The sequence below is a fragment of the Orycteropus afer genome, unplaced genomic scaffold (assembly GCF_000298275.1).
Source record: "Orycteropus afer afer isolate SDZICR_OR568_19922 unplaced genomic scaffold, OryAfe1.0 scaffold00464, whole genome shotgun sequence".
In the NCBI taxonomy this organism is placed as follows: domain Eukaryota; kingdom Metazoa; phylum Chordata; class Mammalia; order Tubulidentata; family Orycteropodidae; genus Orycteropus; species Orycteropus afer.
Genome location: NW_006922051.1, coordinates 1,607,649 through 1,623,224, shown reverse-complemented (window position 1 = coordinate 1,623,224; position 15,576 = coordinate 1,607,649). Strand labels below are relative to the sequence as shown.

The 15,576-nt window shown below is 39.0% G+C and overlaps 1 protein-coding gene across 1 annotated transcript in view; it reads right to left on the bottom strand.

Moving 5' to 3' along the window:
* The window catches only part of PGGT1B (protein geranylgeranyltransferase type I subunit beta), an 82,213-nt gene that overhangs the window by 54,968 nt on the left and 11,669 nt on the right, over positions 1-15,576 (bottom strand). The window contains exon 2 of the mRNA XM_007954522.1: positions 7,501-7,619. Coding sequence (XP_007952713.1) covers positions 7,501-7,619 — 119 coding nt within the window. The remainder of the gene's footprint in view (positions 1-7,500; positions 7,620-15,576) is intronic.

The window sequence follows — 15,576 nt, the reverse complement described above, 5'->3', positions numbered from 1 at the left end:
TGGTGTTTAAAACCCAGCGAGATGCACCTGGTGCACAGGTAACAGCCCAGCTTGTAGACTGAGACAGACTAGGAAGAAGGACGAGGCCGTTCACTTCTCAAAGAATTGGCCAGGGAAAATCTTATGAATAGCAAAGAAACACTGTTTGATATATTATATAAAAATGTCCACATATGTAATAGAGCTAACTGGGGCAAAGTTAACCTCTTAGTTACAACCAAACACCCTGAGGGAGTAAGTTGCTGGGCCCGTGGGCTTGGGACTATGGCCATGGGGTACATCGAGCTCAATTGGCATAACATACTACACAAAAACATTGTTCTACATACCACTTTGGTGAGTAGTGACTGGGGTCTTAAAAGCTTGTGAGCAGCCATCTAAGATATAAGTACTGGTCTCTCCTCATACAGAACAATGAAAAGTGAAGAAAATCAAAGACACTTGGAAACAATTACTCCAAGGAACTAATAGACCATGGGAACCTCAGTCTTCATGATGCTCAAACAAAAAGAACTACATGGTGCCCGGCTACTAATGCTAACCACTTGGAAAGGGATCAAAATTGGAGATTCTGGATATAGTAGAAGAAAACTGTGGAACAAAATTCAAAACTTTAAAACAAAACAAAACAAAACAGGATTACTAGGCAGACAGTTGTTGTTAGGTGCTCTCACTCAGAGTGACCTTATGTATAACACAATGAAACACTGCTTGGTCACACACCATCCTCATAATCCTTCCTTTGCTTGAGTCAATCATTGTAGCCACTGTGTCAATCCACTATGTTCAGGGTCTTCCCCTTTTTCATTGACCTTCTACTTTGCCAAGCATGTTATCCTTCTCCAAGCAATTATCCCTTCTAACAACATGACCAAAGCAGGTAAGACTAAGTCTGGCCATTCTCACTTCCAAGGAGCATTCCAGCTAAACTTTATCTACCACAGAGGTGTTGTTCTGGCAGCCCTAGCACTTTCAGAATTCTTCACCAAGATCACAATTCAAAGGCACCAACTCTTCTTTGGTCTTCCTTATTCACTGTCCAGCTTTCATATGCATATGAGACAATTGAAAACAGCATGGCAATGGGTTTAGGCACACCTTAATCTTCACACTATAAGGAGGTCTTTTGCAGCAGATTTGCCCAGTGCGATACATCTGATTTACTGACTGCCGCTTCCATGGACCTTTATCAGTAAATACTTCAAGTCATCTTCACTTTTAGCAAGCAAGGTTGGGTGGTCTGCATATCACAGGTTGTTAATGAGTCTTCCTCCAATCCTGATGTTGCATTCTTCATATAGTCCAGTTTTTTGGATTATTTGCTCAGCATACAGATTGATTAAGTATGGTGAAAAGACAACCGTGACACACTCCCTTCCTGATTTTAAACCATACTGCATCTCCTTGTTTTGTTCGAACAACCACCTCCTAATCTATGTACAGGTTCCACCTCCTAATCTATGTACAGGTTCCACTTGAGTACAAGTGTTCTGGAATCCCCAATCTTCTCAATGTTATCTCTTAATTTGTTATGAGCCACACAGCTGAATGCTTTTGCATAGTCAATAATACACAAGTAAACATCTTTCTGGCACTCTTTGCTTGCAGCCAAGATCTGTTTGACATCAGCAATGATATCCTTCATTCCATGTCCTCTTCTGAATCCAGCTTGCATTTCTGGAAGTTCTCTGTCATTATACTGCTGCAACCACTTTTGAATTATCTTCAGTAAGATTTTACTTGCATGTGACATTGACATTGTTCCATAATTTTCACATTCTGTGGGATCACCTTTCTTTGAAATGGGTACAAATATGGATCTCTTCCAGTCAGTTGGCCAAGCAGCCATCTTCCAAATTTCTTGGCATAGACGAGTAAGTGCCTCCAGTGCAGTATCCATTTGTTGAAACATTTCAATGGGTATTCTGTCAATTCCTGGAGCCTTGTTTTTCACCAATTCCTTCAGTGCAGCTTCAACTTCTTCCTTCAGAACTATCAGTTCTTGATCATATGTGATCTCCTGAAATGGATGAAATCAACCAATTCTTCTTGGTACAGTGACTCTGTGTATTCCTTCCATCTTCTTTTGATGTTTCCTGCATCAGTCAATATTTTACCCACAGAATCTTTCAATATTGCAACTCGAGGCTTGGTTTTTCCTTCAGTTATTTCAACTTGAGAAATGCTGAGTGTGTTCTTCCTTTTTGGTTTTCTAACTCCAGATCTTAGCATATTTCATTATAATAACTGACTTTATCTTCCTGAGCTGCTCTTTGAAATCTTCTGTTCAGCTCTTTTATCTTGTCATTTCTTCCATTTGCTTTATCTACTTTCTGTTCAACAGCAAGTTTCGGAGTCTCTTCTGACTCCAATCCATTTTGGTCTTTTCTGCCTTTCTTGTCTTTTTAATGATCTCTTGCTTTCTTCATGGATGATGTTCTTGATGTAATCCCACAATTTGTCTGATTTTCATATGGTCTCTAAATTCAGGAAGGATATAATCAAGGCATACACATTTCAGCTCTTGTGGACTTGTTTCAATTGTCTTCAGCTTCAACTTGAACTTGCATATGAGCAGCTGATGGTCTGTTCCACAGTCAGCTCCTGGGAGCCTGGTGATGTAGTACCTAAGACATCTGAATGCTAACCAGAAGGCTGGCAGTTCAAACCCACCAGCCACTTTTCAGTAGGCAGGCTGGACAATCTATAGAGACTACCTCAGAAACCCAAGGAGGGGTTGCTATAAGTTGGGACTGACTCGACAGCAGTGAGTTTGGTTTGGTTATCACCTCTTTCTATAGATGTAATCAATCTAATTCCCTGGTATTCCATCTGGCAAAGTCCACACACGTGGCTGCCTTTTATGTTACTGAAAAAAGGTATTTGCAATGGATAAGTCATCAGTCTCGCAAAATTCTATCATGCTATCTCCAGAGTCATTTCTATCACCAAGGCCATATTTTCCAACTACTGGCTATTCCTCTTAGTTTCCAACTTTTGCATTCCAATCACCAGTGATAATCAACACATCTTGATTGCATGTTTGGTCAATTTCAGAGTGCAGAAGTTGGTAAAAATTTTCAATTTCCTCGTCTTTGACTTTGGTGGTTGGTGTATAAGTCTGAATAACAGTAGTATCAACTAGTCTTCCTTGTAGGCATATGGATATTATCCTCTCACTGACAGTACTGTACTTCAGGCTTGTTGATATAGCACAATTCAAATTGAGAAGAAATAACTGCAAATATCCATTAATAATCAGAGCAAGGATTTTCAAAGTGTGAATCTAGGAAAATTGGAAGTTGTAAAAAATGAAATGGAACACTTGAAGACAATATCCTATGTATTAGTGAGCTGAAATGAAATGGTATTGGCCATTTTTAATCAGAGAACAGTATGGTCTACTATGCCAAGAATACAAATTGAAAAGGAATAGCAACGCATTCTTGTCAAAAAGGACATTTCAAAATCTAGCTGAAATATAACACTGCCAATGATAGGATAATATCTATATGATTACAAGGAAGGCCAGCTGATACTCAAATTCATGTAGCAACCACTATAGCCAAAGATGAAGAAATTGAAGATTTTCACCAACTTTTTCTATAGTCTCAAATTGACCAAACATGGAATCAAGATGCACTGATAATTAATGGTGATCGGAATGCAAAAGAAGGATCAGTAGTTGGAAAATACAGCCTTGGTGATAGAAACAATGTTGGAGATCATATGACAGATATTTGCAAGAATAATGACCTTTTTACTGAAGATACCTTCTTTCAACAACGTAAATGCTGACTATACATTTGTCTTTTGCCAGATGGAATGTACAAGAATCAAATCGACAAACATCTGTTAAAAGAGATGATGCAGAAGCACAATACCATCAGTCAGAAAAAGGCCAGGGGCCAACCGCAGACAGACCATCAATTGCTCATATGCCAGTTCAACCTGAAGCTGAAGAAAATAACAAGTTCATGAGAGCCAAAATACTACCTTGAGCATATCCCACATGAATTTAGAGACCATCTCAAAAACAGATATGACACACTGAAAACTAATGACTGAAGACCAGATAAGCTGTGGGATGACATCAAGGACTTCATACATGAAAGAAAGCAAAAGGTCATTAAAAGACAGGAAAGGAGACCCGATACTTGCTCCTGAACATAGAACAACTAAAGCAAACAGAAGAAATGATGACATAAAAGAACTGAACAGAAGATTTCAAAGGGCAGCTCGAGAAGATAAAGTGAAATATTATAATGAAATGTGCAAAGATCTGGAGTTAAAAAATCAAAAAGGAAGAATACATTTGGTATTTCTGAAGAACTTAAGAAAAAATTCAAGCCTGGATTTCAAACTGAAGGATTCTATGGGTTAAAAATTGAACAATGCAAGAAGCAGCAAAAGAAGATAGAAGGAATACACAATGTTATTGTACCAAAAAGAACTGGTTGTGATGTTCAGTGATTTCAGGAGGTAACATATGATCAGAATTGATGGCACTGAAGAAAAAATACACGATACACTAAAGACAATGGTGACAAACAAGGCTCCAGGAATTGATGGAATACCAATTGCTGTTTCAACGAATGGATGCAAAGCTGGATGCACTCACTTGTCTATGCTAAGAAATCTGGAAGATGGCTACTTGGTCAACTGACTGGAAGACATTCATATTTGTGTACATTTCAAAGAAAGGTGATCCATTAGAATGTGAAAATTATTGAACAATATCATTAATATCACATGAAAATAAATTTTTGCTGAAGATTATTAAAAAATGGATATAGCAGTACATCAAAAGGGAACTGCAAGAAATTCAAGGCAGATTCAGAACAGGACATGGATGTGTCAGATAGATCTTGGCTGAAAGCAAAGAATAATGGAAAGATGTTTACCTGTGTTTCATCAATTGTGCAAAGGCACCGGACTAGATAGATCTTGACAACTCTTGGATGACATTGAGAACAATGGGAATTCCAGAACACTTAATTGTGCTCATGTGAAAATTGTACACAGACCAACATGCAGTCAGTTGATCAGAACAAGGGGATACTACTACATGGTTTAAAATCAGGAAAGGTGTGTGTTCTGGTTACCTAGTGCCACTCTGACAAGAAATATACCACAAACGGGATGGCCTTAACAAACAGGAATTTATTCTCTCACAATTTGGAGGCTTTAAGTCCAAGTTCAAAGTGCCAGGCTCTAGGGGCTGGGTAAAACCCCTCAACCTTGGGGTCCAGCTCTGCCTCCTGCTCCTGGCCCACTGGAGCTAGAGGCATTTCTTCACTCAGACAGCTGTTGGCTGCTGAGGCTGAGAAGCTCCAAGGTTGACAAGTAAAAAGGTACAGTCCTGATGTTACCAATTCACATGGCAGGCCATTAACAAGTTCACTGTAAGTCCTAAGGTCAGCAGAGTATAGCAGGCTGCTGAGCAACAACATGGCTACATGCAGGATCCAAGCGTGCCAAAGGCTAGAGACCATACCCAAAGGCTTCTCCTTCTATACAGGAAGCAGACTACATACCCAAAGGCAGCTACCCAGCTGCTTGTGGTAGATCCCACCATGGCGTTGACTGCCAGTCTCCTCATGGGGATTAACTACCACCATCTGCCCAGCCACTCAACCAAGCCCAGCCAAGTTGACACACAAACTGAACTACCACAGTGTGCGTCAGGGTTGTATCTTTTCACCACATTTATCCTCTGTTTGTTGAGCAAATAATCTAAGAAGCCAAACTATATGAAGAAGAATGTGGCATCAGATTGGAGGAAGACTGGTTAATTTGCAATATGCAGATGACATAACTTTGCTTACTGAAATGAAGAAGACTTGGAGGAAATTACTGATGAAGATCAAAGACTACAACCTTCAGTGTGGATTATACTTCAACATTAAAAAAAAAAAAATCCTCACATCATGGTAATAGAGAAAAGATTAAATTTGCCAAGGATTTCACTTTACTTGGATCTGCAGTCAACACCCATGGAAGCTGCAGTTAAGAAATCAAACGACGCACTGCATCAGGTAAATCTCCTGAAAAGACCTCTTTAAAGTATTAAAAAGAAAAGCTGTCACTTTGAGGACTAAGGTGTGCCTGACCCAAGCCATTGTATTTTCAATCGTCTGATATGCATGCAAAAGCTGGATAAGGAATAAGGAAGACAAAGAAGAACTGATGCACCTGAATTATGGTGCTGGCATAAAATACTGAATATACATACCATGGACTGCCAGAAGAACAACCATGTCTTGGAAGAAGTATAGCCAGAATGCTCCTTAGGAGGAGGTTGGTGAGACTATGTCTCACTTACTCTGGACACATTATCAGGAGGAACCAGTCCCTGTAGAAGGCCATGTTTGGTAAAGTAGGTCAATGAAAAAGAGGAGCACCTTCAATGAGATGGACTGACAGGGACTCCAACAATGGGCTCAAATATAGCAATGATTATAAGGATGGTGCAGGACCAGACAGTGTTCTGTTCTTTTATAGAGGTTTGCTATGAGTTGTAACTAACTCAACTGTACCTAACAACAACAATCCATGCAAAGGACAACACTGTTAATTTACAAATGCTGACCCTTATAAGGTTGTTAAATTGTTACCATTGGTAAAAATTATATGATTTTTCTGGGAGTTTACTTGCTTGATCTTTTTAAGGTTAGAATCTCTAACATGTATTAAGTTAAAACTATGTTAATATTTAAAACTTAGTAGAGTGTATAAAAGAATTTAAAGAATGTATGCATTTAATGGATCAAATATAAATTTTTGAGAATTTAGTTAATCAAAATTTTTAAAGTTTTAAGCGGTACAAAAATATAACTCAAGTGTAAGTAAGAATTCTAAAAAACCAGTAAAGAAATGCTAATAAAACATTAAAGGAAAATAACCAGAAGATTAAAAAGAAATTTTTTGATGGAAAAAAAAGGCAATTTTTTTTTTACTGAAGAGATGAAAAGAGTGGCTGGAAATGAAAAAGATTGTGAATGCTACAGAAATATACAAATCATTATATACACATAATCACAAGCAAAATTATCACATACAAATAATCAATAAGCAGTCATTAATGTAGAAACATACATCACGGGATGGTTCTACAATTGTAAACAATGCAATGCAAGACAAAGGCACAAGAGTGGTAGGCTTTAGTACAGCCACAGCCTAAGAGCTACTCACTGGGGAAACGTGCAAAGGAAAAGTTTACAAAAGTTTAGAAAGAAAATATAACAGAATACAATCCAATAAAGATTTCTAAAACTATGGGTACCATCTCTACTTAATTCCAGATAATTTTAATTTGTTCTCTTAAGAGATCAATCATTTGATTTGTTAAGGGTTATATTTGAACAGAATGAGAGTGCTACATTATAGGGAAAGGAAAGATGAATAAAATGAATAAATAAGATTTGCTAGTCCAGCACGTCATGCCAGGTGCAACTAGTCACGCTATTATTAGAAATAAAATGTTAAAAACTCACTCACTATCTTCTGTGGGAAGGACTTGCAGGGAGTAAATCCACTCTATTATATCATCTTTGTTCACGACATCTAAGGAATCCAACATATCCAGTCCAGAGAGTGCAAAAAATGCAATTGTCAACCTAGAAGAAAAATGTAAAATTCCATCTTAATTATCAAACCACTACACTCTTTTGGGTTCAGAAAAATAATTAACTCATTCTGATTTTACAATGATTTTACCAATATTCCAAACCTGCAAAAGCCAATACAAACAATTTATTCTTTTACTTTAACAGTATTAGTCATATGTTTCTTTCAATCTTTTTTTAAAGGGATATTTAGAGGTTAAAAAGGGAAAGAAACCAATCCTACTTCATTGAGGCATTGCCATGCAGTGAATTACTTAATATGGCTCTTCTAGTCATGGTTTTTGTTACTCCCACCAGATGACTGGGAGAGACTATACAAATGAGGTACTTGTGGTCCAAGTACCTCATTTGAATAGCTTGTTAATGTTGTAAATATGGTATCTGGTACCCTTGTATGGATCCAAAAAAAAACAAAACAAACTCATTGCCATCAAGTCGGGTCCGACTCAGAGCAACCCCTCCTTGGGTTTTTGAGGCAGTATCACTACTGAAGTAGATTGCCCAATCTACCTTCCAAGGAACGGCTGTCGGGTTTGAGCCGCCAGCCTTCTGGTTTAGCAGTCAAGTGCCTTAGGCACTACACCACCATGAAAATAAGGTATACAGAACCCTAACATGGGGACTGATCAGTTTTACCATCCTGCTAGGCTTAAAAAAAGCCATCCCAGAGGTAGAAAGGAGGATCTCAATACCATCAAGAAAGAAAAGCCAGGAATAGAGTGCATCCTTGGACTGAGATCCCTGTACTGAGATGGTAAGAAGCAGCAGCAAAGAAATGGCAGCAGCAGAGGCAGCATAACCAAGAGATCATCAGAGCAAGACAGAATGGTGTGCTTCCCAGCCACGGAGTAAGAAAGCCAAGTGCCTTCGAGCAGAAGGCTTGCTAGGCAAGAGGGTGCATTTCTGGACTTCTATCAGCAGAGCTAAAAAAGCTTTGTAACACTTGTCCCGGAAAGACAGAGGCTAAGGGGCCACAGGGCCAAAAGGCCAAGGACCAGAGAGAGGTATGCCTGAGGTGGCTGAGAAGTTGGCTTGATCAAAGAACAGTATCCTGAGTCATTTCTGATTCTGAATTGCAACCTGTTACTTCCCTAATAAATCCCATAATCATGTGTCCTGTCTGTGAATTATGCATGCCAATTGCAATGAATTGCTGAACCCAGCAGAGAAGTAGAGAGTGCCATGGGAGGGATGGCTGGTGTCAAAAATAGTAAGGAGTTTTCAGGGTGGCAGTATGTCTGACCTCCACCTCACAGGAATCAGCCTTGGGCTATTGATGTTGTTCTGGGTCCTCTTTCCCCCTTGTAAGTTAGAAGAGGTCAGAAGCTACCACTCCCATGCGATTTTTGCAGGTATACATGAATTCACTAAAGCCTATATCAGCAACTTGAAGGCTAAAAGTAGATTCAGAAATGAGAATTCTTTGTACCTGTTCAGTACAAATACAAACAAAAGGATGGAAAATATATACACATTTCAATGGCAATGGGTTTTCGTTAAGAGAATTATGTTTAATTGCTGGTGTTTAATTCTTGAGATCACCACTTGTCTGTTGGTTTGCTGTACTGTGGTAGCTTGCGTGTTGCTGCGAGGCTGGAGACTATGACACCGGTATTTCAAATACCAGTAGGATCACCCACCGTGGACAGGTTTCAGTGGAGTTTGTAGCATAAGTCAGACTCGGAAGAAGGAAGGGGCCATCCACTTCTCAAAGAATTGGCCAGTGAAAACCTTATGAATACCAGTGAAACACTGTCTGATATACTACTGGAAAACTTTATGAATAGCCCTGAAACACCGCCCAATATAGTGCTGGAAAATGAGCCCTTCAGGTCAGAAGGCACTCAAAATATGGCTGGGGAAACGCTGCCTCTTCAGAGTAGAGCTGACAAAGACGTGGATGGAGTAAAGCTTTTGAGACCTCCATTTGCTGATGTGGCATGATTCAAAATGAGAAGAAATAGGGGCAAATACCCATTAATAATCAGAAGATGGAATGTACAAAGTATGAGTCTAGGAAAACTGGAAGTTGTCAAGAATGAAATGGAACACATAAAGATTGATATCCTAGGCATTTGTGAGCTGAAATGGGCTGGTTTTGGCCATTCTGAATCAGACGATCATATAATCTACTATGCTGGGAATGACAAATTGAAGAATGGCATGGCATTCATCGTCATGAAGAATGTTTCAAGATCTATCCTGAAGTACAATGCTGTCAGTGATAGGACAATATCCAAAGTTCAAGGAAGACCAGTTAATATGACTATTATTCAAATCTACACACCAACCACCAAAGCCAAAGATGAGGAAATTGAAGATTTTACCAACTTCTGTAGTCTGAAATTGACCAAATATGCAATCAAGATGTGTTGATTATCACTGGTGATTGGAATGCACAAGTTGGAAAAAGAGAAGAATTACTGGTAGTTAGAAAATATAGCCTTGGTGATAGAAATGACGATGGAGATCACATGACAGAATTTTGCAAGACCCATGACTTATTCATTGCAAATACCTTTTTTCAACAACACAAATGGTGGCTTCACCAGATGGAGTACACAGGAATCAGACTGACAACATCTGTGGAAAAAGGAGGCAGAAAAGCTCAGTATCTTTAGCTGAAACAAGGCCAGGAGCTGACTGTGGAGCAGATCATCAACTCGGATGAAAGTTCAAGCTGAAGTTGAACTTATCCTTTCACTATACTTATTCAATGTGTATGCTGAGTAAATCATCTCAGAAGCTGGACTATATGAAGAAGAGTGTGGCATCAGGATTGGAGGAAGACTCATTAACAAATTGCGATACGCAGATGACACAACTCTGCTTGCTGAAAGTGAGGATGACTTGATGCACTTACTGATGAAGACTGAAGACTACAGTCTGGAGTATGGATTATACCTGAACATAAAGAAAACAAAAGTCCTCACAAATGGACCAATAAGCAGCATCACAATAAATGGCTAAAAGATTGAAGTTGTCAATTAAAACAAGTCCACGAGAGCCTAAATATGACCTTGATTATATCCTTCCTGAATTTAGAAACCATCTAAAGAATAGATTTGATGCACTGAACACCAATGACTGAAAACCAGAAGCTGTGGGGTGATATCAAGAACATCATCCATGAAGAAAGCAAAAGGTCACTAAAAAGACAGGAAAGGAAAAAGATCAAAATGGATGTTAGAAGAGACTCTGAAACTTGCCCTTCAATGGAGAGTAGCTAAAGCAAATGGAAGAAATGACAAGATGAAAGAGCTGAACAGAAGATTTCAAAAAGCAGCTCGAGCAGACAAAGTCAATTACTATAATGAAATGTGCAAAGACCTGGAGTTAGAAACCAAAAGGGAAGAATACGCTCAGCATTTCTCAAGCTGAAAGAACTGAGGAAAAAAATTTAAGCCTCGAGTTGCAATATTGAAAGATTCTATGAGCAAAATATTGAATGATGTAGGTAATATCAAAAGATGGAAGGAATTCACAGTCACTATACCAAAAAGAATTGGTTGAGGTTCATCCATTTCAGGAAGTGTTATTATGATCAAAAACCACTGATATTGAAGGAAGAAGTTAAAGTTGCACTGAAGGAAGTGGCAAAAAACAAGGCTCCAGGAATTGACGGAATACCCACTGAGATGTTTCAACAAGTGGATGCCCCACTGGCAGCACTCACTTGGCCATGCCAAGAAATATGGAAGACAACTACCTGGCCAACTGACTGGAAGAGATTCCTATTTGTACTCATTCCAAAGACAGGTGATCCCACTGAATATGGAAATTATCAAACAATATCATTAAGATCACACATAAGTCAAATCTTACTGAAGATAATTCAAAAACGGTTGGAGCAGTATATTGACAGAGAACTTACAGAAATGCAAGCTGGATTCAGAAGAGGACATGGGAGGAAGGATATCACTGCTGATGTCAGATGGATCTTGGCTAAAAGCAAATACTACAAAGATGGTTGCTTGTGTTTTACTGACCATACAAAAGCATTCGATTTTATGGATCATAACAAATTATGGTTAACATTGAGAAGAACGGGAATTCCAGAACACTTAATTGTGCTCATGATGAGCTCGTACATAGATAAGGAGGCTGTCATTCAAACAGAACATGGGGCTACCACATGGTTTAAAATCAGAAAGGGAGTGCGTCAGGGTTGTATCCTTTCCCCATACTTATTCAATTTGTATGCTGAGTAAATAATCCGAGAAGCCTCATTAAGAACCTGCAATATATGCAGATGACACAACCCTGCCTGCTGAGAGTGAGGATGACTTGAAGCACTTACTGATGAAGACTGAAGACTACAGTCTGCAGTATGGATTACACCTCAACATAAAGAAAACAAAAATCCTCACAACTGGTCCAATAAGCAGCATCACAATAAATGGAGAAAAGGTTGAAGTGATCAAATATTTCATATTACTTTGGTCCACAATCAACACTAATGGAAGCAGCAGTCAAGATGTCAGATGACGTACTGCACTGGGGAAATCTGTCGCAAAAGAACTCTTTAAAAAGCTGAAGAGCAAAGATGTCTCCTTGAGGACTAAGGTGTGTCTAACCCAAGCCATTGCATTTTCAATAGCCTCAAATGCATGTGGAAAGCTAGACAACAAATAAGGAAGACCAATGAAGAGTTGATGCTTTTGAGTTGTGGTGTTGGTGAAGAATACTGAAAGTACCATGGGCTGCCAAAAGAACGAACATACCTGTCCTGGAAGAAGTGCAGCCGGAAGGCTCCTTGGAAGTGAGAATGGCCAGACTTGGTCTCACCCACTTTGGTCATATTGTCAGAAGAGACCATCCCCTGGAGAAGGCTATCATGCTTGGTAAAGTGGAGGGTCAACAAAAAAGGGTAACGCCCTCAACAAGATGGACTGACAAAGTGGCTGCAATAATGAGCTCAGTTATAGCAAGGATTGTGAGGCTAGCACAGGACTGGGCACTGTTTCATTCTGTTGTATCCAGGGTTGCTATGAATCAGAGATGACTTGATGGCACCTAACAACCGCAACAAACGCATGTGAGAGCTGGACAATGAATAAGGAAGACCGAAGAAGAGTTGATTTTGAGTTGTGTTGTTGGCAAAGAATACTGAAGTACCACAGACTGCTAAAAGAAAAGAACGAATCTTTCCTGGCAAGTACAGCTGGAATGCTCCTTGGAAAGGAAAATGGCCAGACTTTGTCTCACCTACTCTGGTCATGTTGTCAGAAAGGACTATTCTCTGGAGAAGGACATCATGCTTAGTAAAGTGGAGGGTCAATAAAGAAGGGGAAGGCCCTCAACAAGATGGATTGACACAGTGGCTGCAACGATGGGCTGAGGTATGGCAAGGATTGTGAAGCTGGCACAGGACCGGGCAGTGTTTTGTTCAGTTGTACATAGGGTCGCTACGAGTCAGAACGGACTCGACAGCACCTAACAACAATTCTTGAGAAAAGTCAGGACAATTTTTTTTTATTCAAATATGTTTATGGAAAAATTTAAAATTAACAGGGAACACTTTTAAAAAAATAAAAAGGCATCTTTAAACTTCATCTTCCCAGACAAGAACATTTTTTCAATAGAAGAAAAAAGTATAAGGCAATACTTTGCTCCTCCAAAATTGTACAATGAATCAGAGATTTAAATCTTGTGCTATTGTTATAGGAATATCTCCATGTTAATGGTGTTTTTCGTAAGAGTTTTATATATAATTCTTTTCATGTTGAGATGCAACTTACAATGCTCCTTGCTAGAGCACTGTTACCTCATTTCCATACTCCAATAATTCCTGTGATTGTTGTTGTTGTTGTTATGTGCTGTCGAGTCGGACCCAACTCATAGTGACCCCTCCTTGGGTTCCCAAGGCAGTATCACTATGGAAGTAGACTGCCCCATCTTCCTTCCGAGGAGTAGCTGGTGGGTTTGAACCACCAGCCTTCTGGTTAGCAATCAAGGGCCTTAGGCACTATGCTACCAGAGCTCCTATTCCTATGATTAATACTAATAAATTAGTATTTCAAATTATCTGGTCCAAAATCTTATAATAAAAAACCAAACTACTGCTGTCGAGTGGATTAGACTCATAGAGACTCCTCCCTGGGTTTCCCAGGCAGCAACACTACGGAAATAGATTGCCCCATCTTCCTTCCAAGGAGTGGCTGGTGGGTTTGAACCACCAGCCTTCTGCTTAGCAGTCAAATGCCTTAGGCACTATGCCACCAGTGCCACTTAAAGCATTCTGTAGAAGGAGCTCTAGTGGCACAGTGCCTAAGGTGTTTTGACTGCTAATCAGAAGGTTGGTGGTTCAAACCTACCACTTGCTCTGCCTTCTTTCTGTAAAGACTTATCACCTTGGAAACCCAACAGGGGTTGCTATGAGTCAGAACTGACTTGCTGGCAGTGGTTTTTTTCGGAAAGCATTCCATAACGTTTTGAACTGAGAATTAAGCCTTAAAGTCTTAAGGCATCCATTGTATTAGTAAATTAATTATTCTCCTGTGCATCTAGAATAGTATTAACTATATACCATCTTTAAGAGAAATGAGCCAATCAATTTTTTTTTTTACAGGGTTTTATTCTCTCTGATCCCTGTTTGAAAAGGTTGGTATCCATTAGACAATAGGAAGAGAAATCAGGGAGTAATTTAATTCCAGCAAAGATGTCCAGTTAAGGACAAAAGTTAAAAATAATGAAATAATGGTATACTTAAGAACAAATATTTGGGAAGCTTACATTACTGAGAGACTATTAACTGTGCACTGAGCTAGGAAATTTCTCATATGTTATCTCAATTTAATTCTAACAACCCACTGAAAACCACCTAGCTAGGAAGGAGATATATCTGAGTAAGATTAGAATTAAATTAAGGGCAGCTGAACTCTTCATGTGGGAGGCAGTAGTACACAATAGTTTATAACTCAGACTTTGGAGTCAAATGAGATGGGTTCAAATCCCAGGTTTAACAATTTCCAGCAGAAGACTCTTTCCAAGTCTCAGTTTCTTTACTTGTAAATAGTAACTACACCTCACAGTTACATTCACCTGGCCTACAGCACCCAGTAAATGGAAGGTATTATTATTATTGTTTTCCTTGATTTGGAAAGACAATAACAACAATGACTTTAGGATCTAACCACAGTCTGTTGGGCCTTTTGTTTAACTTGTTGGTCAGCAACATTTTCTCCACCCAGGGAAACTCTTCTAAAAAAAATAAAAGGTTACTTTAGACATGTGAAAACTCTACATAACAGCAGCCAATTTTGAAAATCATTGCTCTTGGTGGTAATTACAGCTCATGAGATAAGACTGGCCTTCTTCAAGGTATATACTCAAAAATTTATTGAATTAACTAACAAATAAAAGACCTACAATACTATATATCTAACAAACCTTGGAGAGTTCTAACAGGGTTTTCAGTTTTAATGTAATCCAGAGAGTGAAAATTATCTTTATACTCAGATAATATTTAATAATTTATTAAATCGTTATTACACAAAAAGCAAAAAAGAAGACAGAGATAAAAGTGGAGAAAACATGAAGGACTTGAGGTTGGATAAAACAGTATCTTCCTGTCAGTAAAAATGACATAGTAAGAGAGCATTTCCAAAGAGCTATCATAAGAAGTTGGTACCTTTATTATGTTAAGAACTTCAGAAATAATCTAGTCTGGTCTTTAATCTTCTAGCTGAACACAATGTAATTGAAAGAATACAAGTAATTTGCTTAATACTTCAAAGTTGTTGTTGTTGTTAGGTGCCGTCTAGGCATTTCCGACTCATAGCGACCCCATGCACAGCAGAACGAAACACTGCCCGATCCCGCGTCAGCTCCATGATCCCTGCTATACTTGAGCCCATCATCGCAGCCACCATGTCAATCCATCTCGTTGAAGGCTTCCCCCTCTTTCATCGACCCTCCACCCTACCAAGCATGACATCCTTCTCCA